The 12,000-nt window shown below is 33.1% G+C and overlaps 1 protein-coding gene across 1 annotated transcript; it reads left to right on the plus strand.

Annotated features, from left to right (window-relative positions):
* Nucleotides 1-379: 379 nt before the first annotated feature.
* Nucleotides 380-10,545, plus strand: LOC140046434 (acyl-CoA dehydrogenase family member 11-like). The gene is made up of 20 exons (XM_072091078.1): nucleotides 380-450; nucleotides 960-1,102; nucleotides 1,326-1,425; nucleotides 1,586-1,711; nucleotides 2,024-2,185; nucleotides 2,644-2,820; nucleotides 3,268-3,394; nucleotides 3,686-3,837; nucleotides 4,039-4,145; nucleotides 4,677-4,800; nucleotides 5,164-5,232; nucleotides 5,617-5,755; nucleotides 6,179-6,286; nucleotides 6,777-6,875; nucleotides 7,526-7,589; nucleotides 7,681-7,766; nucleotides 7,902-7,970; nucleotides 8,384-8,538; nucleotides 9,053-9,169; nucleotides 9,841-10,545. Exons 2-20 carry the CDS (start codon nucleotides 981-983, stop codon nucleotides 10,057-10,059), a joined length of 2,322 nt encoding a protein of 773 aa, XP_071947179.1. The 5' UTR covers nucleotides 380-450; nucleotides 960-980; the 3' UTR covers nucleotides 10,060-10,545.
* Nucleotides 10,546-12,000: the final 1,455 nt, after the last annotated feature.

The following is a 12,000-nucleotide window of genomic DNA, read 5'->3' on the forward strand; positions in this document are numbered from 1 at the left end:
TTATATCTTAATTTTCTCTACGTAAACTACCTTTAAATTTAGTCGAATAAATATAAATTATTCCTCAAATGGTAGAGGGAAGTTTTACTGCGGATAGTATTTTGTGATTGAAGTCATAAATCTTAACTGACCTGGATTTTTAAGATATGAATTATAGCTCATTATAATAGATTTATTTACCAAGTCAAAACACATTCTGAACTATATGTGTTGCTTTTTATGAATAACTGCCACAGTTACAAGATTAATGGTGATTTCGTACATGATATTAATTAATCCCGGGGCGCGCGTGTGTGTGAACCCAATCTTACATATCCAGGTCAGTGGAGTGAAATTGTCATGTCATGCTTGAGTAGTTTATTATCTAATCGCGCAATACGCCCCCATGTGTGATCGAAGTCTACATACATGTAAACTTCGTGCACTGCATGTTGTATGTTGAAACGAAAAGTAAGAATTTCTGTATTATTGAATTACTTAGCATTATGTTTTATAATTTGTCATGATATTTAACTCAGCTGGACCTCTAGTAGTAGGCTAGGCTAGTTTAAGTTAGCGGTTAGCACTTAGCTAGTAGGTCCAGCATTAGGCCCGGCCGGGCCGGGCCTACTTTAAGGCCTAGCTAGGTAGTAGCTACTAGTAGTAGTAGTAGTAGTAGTAGTAGCAGCAGATAGGCCTAGGCTAGGCCTACTTTATACTTTAAGACCTCTAGTAGTAGAGTAGTAAGTAGGCTATAGTAGACAGGCTAGGCCCTTAGCTAGCTAGTTTAGAAAGTAGTAGTAGACCTAGGCCTCTATCCTAGAGTCCTAGCTTTATTATGACGACATGCATATTGATTTAGTACACTAGCCTCCATCCAGGCCTAGGCTAGCTATGCTAAGGAAGTATTTCATTTTGACAAACCATATTCCGAAAAGAGAGCATTTATATTTCATCCAAATTAAATCTTAATGGTACAGCCTGAACAGAATTAATTGAAAATGGACCTGTCACAGGTGCGTGAAGAGCACAGATTTGATGAAGCGGCGCTCCATCAGTATCTTATTCAGAATGTTAATGATTTTCCAAAAACCGCAAGTCAACTAAAGATACATCAATACAGGTATTATATATATCACATAATATACTGAATTAAAATATGAATTATTATTATGTATATTTTTCCACCATTATTATTGCCCATGTTGTTATAGCAACAAATGTTTGTCTGTGAAAAAAATCTAACAGTAGGCAGACATGGAAGTATAATTAATTAGGCCTTTGTGGCATACACCCATTGGCCTTTGACCTTTTCATTAAATTATCACTTAATATTAAATTTGTAGAATGGGTCAATCCAATCCAACATTCCTTCTAGAGAAAAACGGACAGAAGTTTGTGATGCGAAAGAAGCCACCAGGACAGCTTTTAAAGGGAGCACATCAGGTATTGATAGAAAATAATAACCCTGTTATAATAACTCATGAATATTCATGCCTTTAGTCTGAGGCGATTTCAGTAGCCTTATCATACATATTAAAAGGGCAAACAAATAAGTATACAAGTCACGTTTTTGTTATGATACCTTTCTTTATCTTTTTATTAGATTGATCGGGAATACCATATTCAAAAGGTGCTGTACAATATTGGATTCCCAGTACCAAAGCAGTATTGTTACTGTGCAGATGCTAAAATCATTGGTACTGAATTTTATGTGATGGAACATGTTGCTGTAAGTATATTATTAGGGAGCTTTCCATCTATGTGATGGCCTTCGACCTAATTAGGTCGGGTCAATCTATGTTAATAATGTGACAACAAATGTGATGTGCCCATATATGAACATGTCATATCACTACCATATTTGGGCACATCACTACCATATTTAGGCACATAACTACCATATTTGGGCACATCACTACAATATTGGGGAATATCACAATTTGTTTAGTCAAACTAGTTTGATAGTGTAAACAGGGTTTTATACTATACAGTAGTATTTATACAGTACAGAAGAATGTAACTTTACCATTTGTTCCTACAGGGAAGAATATTCCGTGACCCGAGTCTACCTGGAATTGAGCCCCGGGAAAGAACTAAGATCTACACAGCAATGGCTATGACACTCGCTCGACTACATGATGTATTTTGGAGAAGTCTTGACCTACAAAATTATGGAAAGCAAACAGATTACTGTAAAAGACAGGTACAAACAAACACTCTGTGCAACCAACCGTAACAGACTTCTGTGAATGCTCATTCATCTCATTGAATGGGGAGGAACATATCTACTATTTTTAGTTCACCTACTAAAAACTTTGATTCAATTGGTCAAGTAGTAGTAATGGGAGACTTTATGAAGTGTGGTCTAAACATTTTTAAGATATTAATAGATATGTCAGTGTCGTAATGCAGAGGGCTGAGGCCCCTAGGTTTAGCCCATAGCCATTACGCTACTGATAATAGAGCCTTAATGAAGTGGGTTTTTTTTTCCATATCCAAAACAATCGGGAGAAATTACACCTTTTTAGTGAGAGATGGAAGATCACTTGAAATATTGGGGAACATCTGTGATTATTTGGAAATTAGAGAGCTCTATGCATCAATTAGCTTGTATTATAAGAGAGATTAATTATTTTAAAGTAAGTAATTTTTATTTGTCAGGTTTCCACTTGGTCAAGACAGTATGAAGGAGCAACAAAGATGGCCTCCCTTCCTGTGGTCGCTAGTGCTAATGACCTTCTGAAGTGGCTTCCGGATAACATACCAAAAGATGCCAAGAACGCCTGCATTGTACATGGAGACTTCAGACTTGATAACTTAGTCTTTCACGAACGTATAGTAAGGCTAAGAATTTTTTTCATCATGTTTTTAAACAATTCGGCCGTTTTAATCTCAAGGTGCAACAGTCTGTTTCAATTAGTTTCACATTTGAAAAATCTTTTACTATACTAATTCCGGTTTTGCCTGCAAGATTTACCGAAATAAATCATAACCAGAATTAAAAATGGTAATGGACACTTATTTCTTGTATTGGTAGACCTAGACCTACCAATGTTAACAAGACGGATCAGAGTATAGAGTATACAACGGGATTGATAAAAAACAATTATATATTTGACTTTTTTTGTATTTAAATGAGATACAACACCAAGGATTTGTTTCTTGCTTTCTAAATTGGCAGAGCACTGAGTAATAAAGATACTACATTTTGTATCTTGGAAATGGCCCCATTGTGCACACAGCTACAGTTTAATCATTGGTTTCTTTCTTTTATATTCTTGCTAGCCCAGTGTCATTGCGGTACTGGACTGGGAGTTGTCAACGCTAGGGAATCCATTTGCTGATATTGCCTATAACTGCCTGCCTTACATTTGGCCTAAGAACATGCCTCTTACAATCTATGACCAAAATAGTATGTACTGTATTCACTTTTGTATCTCTTTTGATAGAAATGTTTAACCAATTAGATCGAGCTATTTAAATTATGTATTCAATCGTGAAATTATTATTTAAAGGAAATATCAGAGTTGTTGGAATTTATAGTGCGATGTTCAATTTTATATTGTTTAGGTGAAATGGTGTAAATTTTTTTCCTAAATCTCTGGGAAATCAAGACCAAAATTGAGTTTTTTTTTTGTTTGACATTTTTCTTTTTGCTGTGCAATGTTAAGGTACATGAATGCATGTGTGTTCTCGTTGATAGGTACGGTTAGTGATTTGTCAAGCATTGCTGGTATCCATTCACATGAGAACTACGTGAAGCTGTACTGCAAGTTCCGCATGATTCCGCATCCAATACCAAACTGGTATTTCTACCAAGTTCTTGCATTCTTTAAATCAATGTCAATTAGTCGGGTACGTTTATTATTTTCAAAAGTTGAAATTGCTACTGTTACGAAAACTAATATAAAATTTCAGGCTCTGGAGAGCAAAGAATTGTATGTCTAAAACCCAGTTTACACCAGAAAACTGTTGAAAACATTTCTCAGGAGATTTTAATCAATAGTATGCCAGTGTGGACAAGACTTACCTTTAAGTTGTATGTATTTGTTATAGGGTGTATATGCAAGAAGAGTGCTGGGGAATGCTAGTTCTGATCTTGCATCTAATCTCCAGGATAGTGTTACAAATCTTGCTAACACTGCTATGGACTTAGTACGAAGGTAAGGAATGTTCTAGACGCTTTATATCAAAGTGTAATATGACTATTTGCACTTTCTGACAGAATATACAAATTTGTGTAAATTCTCCTTCCTATCACAAGTGTAAATGCCTTTAGGGCACAAACTTTATTAAAACATTGCATTATAGTATTTAGCTATTAGCATGAACAATTCAAAATGAATAGTTTTATTTCTCTATACGAGACACTTTGTATGTGTTTGATATGTTTAATAATGCAAAAATAAAAGCAATAAATGCAGTATAGTTATACTGTTGATGATTGGCAACGGTTTTGTGAAAATAGAATTATGAACATCATTCAATTCTCCATTCTAAAAATAGTCAAATAATTTTGCAATTTATATTAGAGTACCATGTCATGCCATGAGCTCATAATTTTATTTTGTTGTAGAACCGATATTCTCAGATAAAATAAAGTTTTAATTTATAAATTATTTTTTGGTTAATTAGAATTAATCTAACCAGAACATTAGTTTAAATTGAAATTAAATTTTATGTTCAATTTATAGCTATGAAATGGATAATTATAGCGATTTGCCAATCCTACAAACTCAACCAATGTCTGCTAAAGGAAGGAAGATTCTAGAAGAAGTCAAAGAATTTATAAACCAACATGTCTACCCAGCGGAACAGGTGAGAAACATTTTAAACTGAAATAATATGAACAAAATATACACCATGAACAATTCTTATCACTGTAGAGAAAATGATGCAAAGAGTGTTGAGTCATTGTTCTTATTAAATGATAGTTTGCAAAACATTTGCCTGTTTATCACATTAAAATGATGTGAAATAGAGGGCGCTGTTGCAAGCATAGTTCATTGTTATACTTGCGAACATCAGATATTAGTATACAGATACCATATCGGAATCTAAAGTGTACATGTCATAGAAATTTATTCAACATTTGTTTCTGATTTTGTTATCATTACAAATTAAAGTGCCTTCCAAAACATCCTGGTTACTCAGGCTTGTGCAATTGATTTCGTATTTCAGATATATTATCAGCAACTTAAGGAGTCTGCCACACCATGGACAGTTATTCCTGTTATGGAACAACTTAAGGTTTTTAAAAATTATATTGTATTTTAATTATGTAATATTGAAAGACATTTTTAGTTTAGTAAAGATATATTGTTCCCCAAAACATGAAAAATAAAGATGAATAAAATCAAATAAGTACTTTTATTCACTTCCGCATAAAAAAAAACAAGCTAAAATAATAATGATTTTATAACTTTAAAAAAAAGTAGATAGTTAAATTTAACCAAAACCCCATTGACTTCCAGACATGGTGTTCCTGTCATATCTTCAAATTATGGGGTGATTTTTGTTTTCGACCTAATTTTTGGTCAAAATTGAATTACAATGCAACATTTAGATGAGGTAAAATATATGTAAATTATGCATTTGCATTTAAATTTCTAACAGAATTATTTTGTTGGGTAGGCCAAGGCTAGAAAGGCTGGTTTGTGGAACTTGTTCCTGCCAGGTGTGAGTGGTATTAGCGTACTAGAGTATGCCTACATGGCAGAGGAGATGGGCCGATCACCTATAGCATCAGAGGTGTTCAACTGCAGTGCTCCAGGTAATATTATAAACTTGTTTTATTCACCTGTACTTTTAAAAAACATAGCCATTAAGAAATTTTGTTGTTGTTGCCATGCAAATAAGAAACTGTAACTTGTCCACTCTTTTTCTATTATAATTAATTAGGAAAAAGAAGCATCCCCGAGCGGGTACTTATCTCCACCATACTCCAATAGTTTAATACCCAGACAATCCCAGTCATTTTGATACTCGCTTACAGTAGTCCCTCCCCCCCATTTTGGCTGCTAAATTGTATCCAAGGTGGCAGATAATTTTCAAATTTCATATAAACAATTCCAGTACAATTGCCATTTTGATACAATATAATGGATGCATGCAGTATGAGAAATCTGTATGTAACAAACAAATTATAACAAATTTATTTTTTTGCTAAAAACACAATATTATTTAAATTTTACAGATACAGGAAACATGGAGGTGCTTCATATGTATGGAAATGAGGAACAAAAGAAAACATGGCTTGAACCATTACTAAATGCAAAAATACGATCTTGTTTTGGCATGACAGGTATGCTAAAGCTCATTATTTGAAAACTATTTATGTGACCACCAAACAATGTGACGTATAGTTTGGAATTTAAACCTGCTGTTGAGATATTCATGTGTTTTACTATTCCAGGTTTCCTACTTCTAGGAGTTTTATCAGATGATCTATATTGTTTTGACAACACTTGTAACATGACCACAGTGCAGCAGTTTGTCATTTTTCCCCTAACTGTTGTCTAAATACATTACTCCTAAATTTGTGAATAAAAACCAGTAAGATTACCAAAAATACAATAGAACTCTCTTTTGTGCTACCCCTATTATCCGAAAACAAACAAGGGCAAGTATATGTTTTGACACTACAGCAAATCCCTATTCAAGAGACACCCTTATTAATAGGACACTTTTCTGGTCCCCAAAGGTGTCCCCTTAATAGGGGTTATACTGAATTCCCATTTTCTGTTGAAAATTGTATCATATTTTAAAATATGATGGTGTTTTTATTATTGTAGAACCACAGGTTGCTTCAAGCGATGCCACCAATATGGAATGTACTATGAAGAGAGTTGGTGAGGAGTACGTGATCAATGGACGCAAATGGTGGAGTAGTGGTATGACAACTATGCTTCTATTTGATAATAAATATCCACGTACCACGCCGTGAGTGTACTATAAGATAGGGACCTATCTACAGAGACCCTTGCCTACAATTGAGGACTAGTGCTGTGTCGCCGTACCATTCTGGGGCCATTAAAGAGTCGCTATCCAATCAAATTTTAACAATACCATCTCCAATGGTTTACTGATTAGGACATCTGCATATCAAGCAGAAGATTCTGGGTCAAATATCAGTTGGGTTTTTTTTATTCTCACAGATTTCCTCATTTTTATCATTCCTTAATTTATTTTATTGTCAGTATGTCACCAACCAGTTTGAAAAAAAACAAACAAATGATACAAAATTTAAATTTTATATTTTATGTATAGTTTTGTATATTATTTATATTGTAAAGTTATAAATACAAATAGTAGAAACAATATATCAAGACTTGAAATATGCACGCGTGTGGTTCCAGAACCAGTGATGTCATCGTCGGTTTCATCAAGCGGGAGTTCTAGTGTAAATATGGTTTCACACTGAAATGTTGAATCACTGTATTGTTGTCTGGCGTCTGAGCAGAACCAGAATTTCTTCTGTGCCTGTAAATTGTTATTAAAACACATAGTTAACACAATGCCCTATTGTTTTTGTCCATATAAGGTGCTGGTGACCCCAGGTGTAAGCTGATTATACTAATGACTAGAGCAGGTGATATGAAAAGCAGGTATACTTAATTTGCATAATTTAACAAGCATATATAAGCATATCAGAATTGTGATAGCATCACTAACTACCTCATTTTTAATTTGTTACAGGCATTCTAGTCACAGTATGATTATTGTTCCCATGGAAACCCCAGGAATCACTAAGATTCGACCTTTGTCTGTCTATGGTTCAGAAGGTAGGTTATAACACGTTTGATATTACTTCTTTCTTGTTTATTTACTACTTTATACTTAATCATTTTGTCTTTTCTTTCTTTTTCTTATTTACATATTTCTTACCTACTTTTTTTATTTTTTATTTTTTTCATTAGATCCTCCTCACGGCCATCTGGAATTGAAATTTGAAAATGTTCGTGTACCAGCTTCCAATCTCATTCTTGGTAAATTTTCTCTTCTTTTATTGTGAGTGAGTGGCCGAGCGGTTAAGACAGTGGAACCGTAATTACGTAGCCATAACATCCGCAGGGGTTCGAGGCTCACTCACTCCATGGTTCTGGTGGTAGAACGAGTCTTCTCGGATAAGGACTATAAACCGTAGGTCCAGTGTACACATCTAGCTCGTGTGCACTTTAAAGAACCTAGTACATCTTTCGAGATGAGTAGGGGGTTACCCCGGTGTATTAGTACATCACAGCCACTGATCACCAACTGGGCCCTCTGGGAGACCAGTCTTTGACTGAAGAGGTTACCCAGTATAAATATAAATTTCAATTTCAATCAATCACGTATGTATTATAATGCTAAACTCAATTTGTAATGTGACTTACCCCTTTCAATTGTTTCATTTGTTCAGGTGAAGGACGTGGTTTTGAGATAGCTCAAGGAAGGCTAGGCCCTGGTCGTATACACCATTGTATGAGACTGATAGGCCTAGCCGAGAGGTCACTTGGGCTTCTTTGCGACAGAGCTTTTCAGAGAAAGGCGTTTAAAAAAAGGCTGATTGAAATGGTAAGAAAGAGACAACTTTTTTGCAAGAAACATTTATAGTAAATTTAGTGATTATAATTAATTATAATTGAAATTATAATATTGCCTTTTATTGTTTATAACAATAAGACAAATTATCGATACAATGAAAAATAAGAAATTTCAATTTATATAATATTCCATATATCCTCTAGTATAATCCCATAATTCCTAGAACGCAAATTGTGGGGTGGGAGAACACGAGGGAAAATGATTGGTAAGCATTTCTTGTAAAAACTCATCTGAACTGGCTATGAGAGAGGTTTTCAACCAGACCAAAAGTCAATACTGTGACTATACCCAGGGATATGCCTGTTTGTGAAATCATACATAAAGTAGGGGGTGGGATTAGACCAGAAGTGGGATTGTACCCGAGGATATACGGTAATAATTTGTTTACTCTCTGCCTTCCCATAATTGCTAGGAGAGCTATTATACTTTTATTAATGTTTTTTTTTAAATAGCAAAATAAATCAAATTATTAAATATTTGACAGGGTGTAATACAGCACAAAATAGCTGAGTGTCGTATATCTATTGATCAAGCCCGACTATTGGTTCTTAAAGCGGCACATACCATTGATGTTAGGGGGGTGAAAGCCGCAAGACAACAGGTACAGTATAAGAAACCATACTCATGACCTTGTTCACTGTTCCCTTGGGCCAGATTATCAATTTCGCTTAGCAAAAATGTCTTCATATATAGTCATCAAAATTTTGATATATTTTTGACAATTTTTTTTTGTTAAGATGACAATGTTCATTCCTTACGATAAATAGTTTTATTTTTATAAAAGGCTTCAGATTTTTACTTAAGCACTGCTTAATTATCTTCACTTAAGCAAAAGCTAATATGCCAAGCCTAAAAACTACTACACGTTATTAACCAATCTGTGTATTGCTTAACAAACAATTGTTAAAAACTTAGCAAACTCCATCGAACCAACATAAGTGAGCAGTGTAGTCTACAACTCACATTGTATGTAAATACATTTTTAAATAATATTTGTTGTTCACTTATTTTTTACTTATTTCTAAACCCGACAAAACTCTAACATGCTGTAGTTAACTCTATAAAAGTTATTGAATCATGTAGTGTACAACTCAGTTCAAATTTCAATTTATAATAAAATAACTACTTTTTTTTAACTTATTTCTAAACCCTGCAAACCTGCAACATGCTGTAGTTAACGCTATCAAACCAATAAATGGTTGAATCATGTAGTTTGTTTCTTCGTTCAATTTACTGTACAAATTTCAATGATTTGATGCTTGTTTAATACAGGTTGCTATGATAAAAGTAGTAGTACCACGCATGGCCGTGTCCGTGATAGACGAAGCAATTCAAGTGCATGGGGGAGCCGGCGTTTCAAGTGATACGCCACTTGCCGGCTTCTACGCCATCGCTCGATCATTGAGGATTGCTGATGGACCGGATGAAGTCCATCTATCACAGATTGCCAAGCAAGAGATTTTAGCGCAAAGTAAGAAGTCAATGTTGTAATTGAACATACAATAACTACATAATCTCTATTTTTACCCATTTTAGAGGTACTGTGTATGAAATCATTAAAAATCCATTTCTAAAAAGATGATTAAAGGTGCATTTTTTCCTGAAATACAGTAAATGAGTTTAGTTTAATTTTAAATGAATCAAAAGTGGGTGAAAGTTTGACAGAAGGTGGGAGTTTGTTGCAAAAAGAGTTCCGCCATGGAATGGTAGTTTACCTATACAAAAATGAAATACCAAATATTTTATTTTTGATAAATGTAAATGATCAGTTAATTGTGATTTTAAAAGCAAATATTAAACAATATGCAACTACATAGGAATAAGTTATATAGATAATTAATTATATAAGAAATAAAGAAAATAAAATTGACTAATGAATAATTGTCTATAAACTGTAAGTAGCGAATAAAATATTTTATATTTTTTTTCCAAAAAAAATGCATATAATTGAGGTAATTTTAAAATAGATTTGTATATGAAGTAAATGATTTTAATAAATAAGTTATATAATTTAGGTAGTTTGAAAATAGTTTATGTAATATAAATTATGTAATTTGCATTATAAATTATATAATTTGCATATAATTTAAATAATTTGAATACTGTATGAATTATGACTATTGATTATGCTATATTTTTATTAATTTTCATATAATTTTCAAATATAATATTAAAAATAATTATATAATATCCATATATTGTCGTTCATATTAAAACCTATATTAATATATACCTCATGATTAGGAATACTTTAAAATTAATATTTTCTTTTTTATAAATATCACCCAATATAATATTTCAATATTAATGCGATAATATTGCCATATATTGTGTTATCATCATCTTATAGTGTCATAGTAACTAGTTATGTCAAAAAATAAAATGGTACAAATTTGGCAATTTTTTTAAAATATCCCTGTACTATAGTACAAGGATTTTTTCGAAAATTGGTCAAAATATCCACTTTTTAAATTCAATATTTATGCGATAATATTGCCATATATTGTGTTATCATCATCTTATAGTGTGATAGTAAGTTGTTATGTCAAAAAATAAAAGGCTCGAAATTTGGCCAATATTTTAAAAATTTCTCTGTACTTATATAGCATAGGGATTTTGTTGAAAATTGGCCAAAATATCCACTTTTTAAAATTCAAAAATAATGTGGTAATATTGCCATATATGCGCATATATTATGTTATCATCATCTTATAGTGCCATAGTAACTAGTTATGTCAGAAAATAAAAGGGTCGAAATTTGGCCATTTTCGAAAATTTTCCTGTACTATAAAAGTATAGTAGTATATATAATTTTCATATTTTTATTATTATTATTTGACTCTGCGCATGTTTATTATGCTATAGTAACAATCTTTATGTCAAAAGTGGTTACTATAGCACAATCAACATGCGCAGAACGCATTATTCGACTCTGCGCATGTTTATTACGCTATAATAACCATTTATGTCAAAAGTGGAGTGGAGCTGTAGCTTGGTGGTTAACGTGCTTGCCTTCCAATCCCAAGGTCCCGGGTTCAATCCTGACCTAGTGCAGGGTTGTAACTCATGACTCTTTCAACTCCACTCCCTAAGCCTCAAATGAGACTTAGTTTATAAGCACGATAAATTATTAAATAGTTTATCCATCCTGTAATTGGCGAGTTACTCGCTGTTGGATGAGTATGAATAAAGAAAAAAAAAAAAAAAGTGGTTACTATAGCACAATTAACATGCGCAGAACGCATTATTCGACTATGCGCATGTTTATTATGCTATAGTAACCATTTATGTCAAAAAATAAAAGGGTCGAAATTCGGTCATTTTTCGTAAAAGATCTTATCCAAAAATTGCCAATTTTCGACCTTTTTATTTTTCGATAAAACTGGTTACTATAGCACAATTAGCATGCGCAGAACGCATTATTCGACTCTG

This window comes from Antedon mediterranea, chromosome 4 (assembly GCF_964355755.1).
Source record: "Antedon mediterranea chromosome 4, ecAntMedi1.1, whole genome shotgun sequence".
NCBI lineage: Eukaryota > Metazoa > Echinodermata > Crinoidea > Comatulida > Antedonidae > Antedon > Antedon mediterranea.